At 50.0% G+C, this 1,066-nt stretch overlaps 1 protein-coding gene across 1 annotated transcript in view; it reads left to right on the plus strand.

Moving 5' to 3' along the window:
- Window positions 1-324: 324 nt before the first annotated feature.
- The window catches only part of H257_08687 (hypothetical protein), a gene marked incomplete at its 3' end in the record, with an annotated part of 1,934 nt that continues 1,192 nt past the window's right edge, over window positions 325-1,066 (plus strand). The window contains exon 1 of the mRNA XM_009834709.1: window positions 325-1,056. Within this exon, the coding sequence (XP_009833011.1) occupies window positions 403-1,056 (654 nt within the window). The 5' untranslated portion in view covers window positions 325-402. The remainder of the gene's footprint in view (window positions 1,057-1,066) is intronic.

Here is a 1,066-nt window from a genome sequence, read left to right on the forward strand (position 1 = left end):
TCAGGCGACATGCAACATAGTCATCTTGATAGTAGATGTATTAGTTGTTGTTGTGAGGAATAGAGAGAGTTTCGTCACCCATTGTGCAGTATACATTGAGAAATCGCTGACCTGCATCGCGCCTTTCTCGTTTGTACAAATCGTATTGAAAATCGTAAATAATTCTGGCGATGAATAAAAATACGCATACTTAATACAAATATCAGCATGAAGATGTCCAAGCGAATAATAATATGTAACTGTCGTGCGGTTGTAAACGCCATTTGTTTCCGTGGAAGTGGGATACTAGTATTCGGTTACTTGTTGACTCGGACGTGACAATTTGAAAAAAGTTGCATGCATCCCCTCGACAATGGTACACCGTGACTTGAAGGAATCAAGGACTCTTAATTCTTCATATTGATGTGTTTGTGTCCTGTTCCCGCATCTCCCCGGCACAATCTCGGCCGATTTGATAGATCTCAGTATGCGAGATGTTCAAACAGCATGCGTGTGGCCATATGGCTTCCACGCCGCTTGGCTAAAAGAGTTGGCGAGCCCCAGTCGTGCATTCCCCAATTTTCTCCGATGAAAGTACCATCGTCGCTTGCTATCGCTGCCGCGTTCTCCGCCTCGTCCGTGGCGGCGCTGGACGCCAGGTTCTTCGGCATCAACTACGACTTGCGTACCAACCAGTGGGGTGGGTGCAAGAATTTCCACACGATCGCCGAGGACTTCAATATTCTCAAGCGACTCACCGACTACGTCCGCATCTACGGGATTGAATTTGACTGCACCAAGAACATTCTCAAAGCCGCCCGCAACAGCGGGCTCAAGGTCTGGCTCGGCCTATGGAGCGAGGTCGGCACGACCGTCGTGCGCGACGGACGTAACCACGAGGTGATCGACTCGTTCCCGTCGCAATTTGACGCCTTGAAGAAACTCGTGGATCAAACCAAATGGATCAACAACGACGAAATTCTCGGCATCCAAGTGTCGAGCGAAGCCTTGTACCGGTACTACGTACAAGGGCCAGGCAAATCGGCCGGCAGCAGCGACCGCTACGGCATCGACACGGTCATCGGCC

This window comes from Aphanomyces astaci, assembly GCF_000520075.1.
Source record: "Aphanomyces astaci strain APO3 unplaced genomic scaffold supercont1.20, whole genome shotgun sequence".
In the NCBI taxonomy this organism is placed as follows: domain Eukaryota; phylum Oomycota; class Saprolegniomycetes; order Saprolegniales; family Verrucalvaceae; genus Aphanomyces; species Aphanomyces astaci.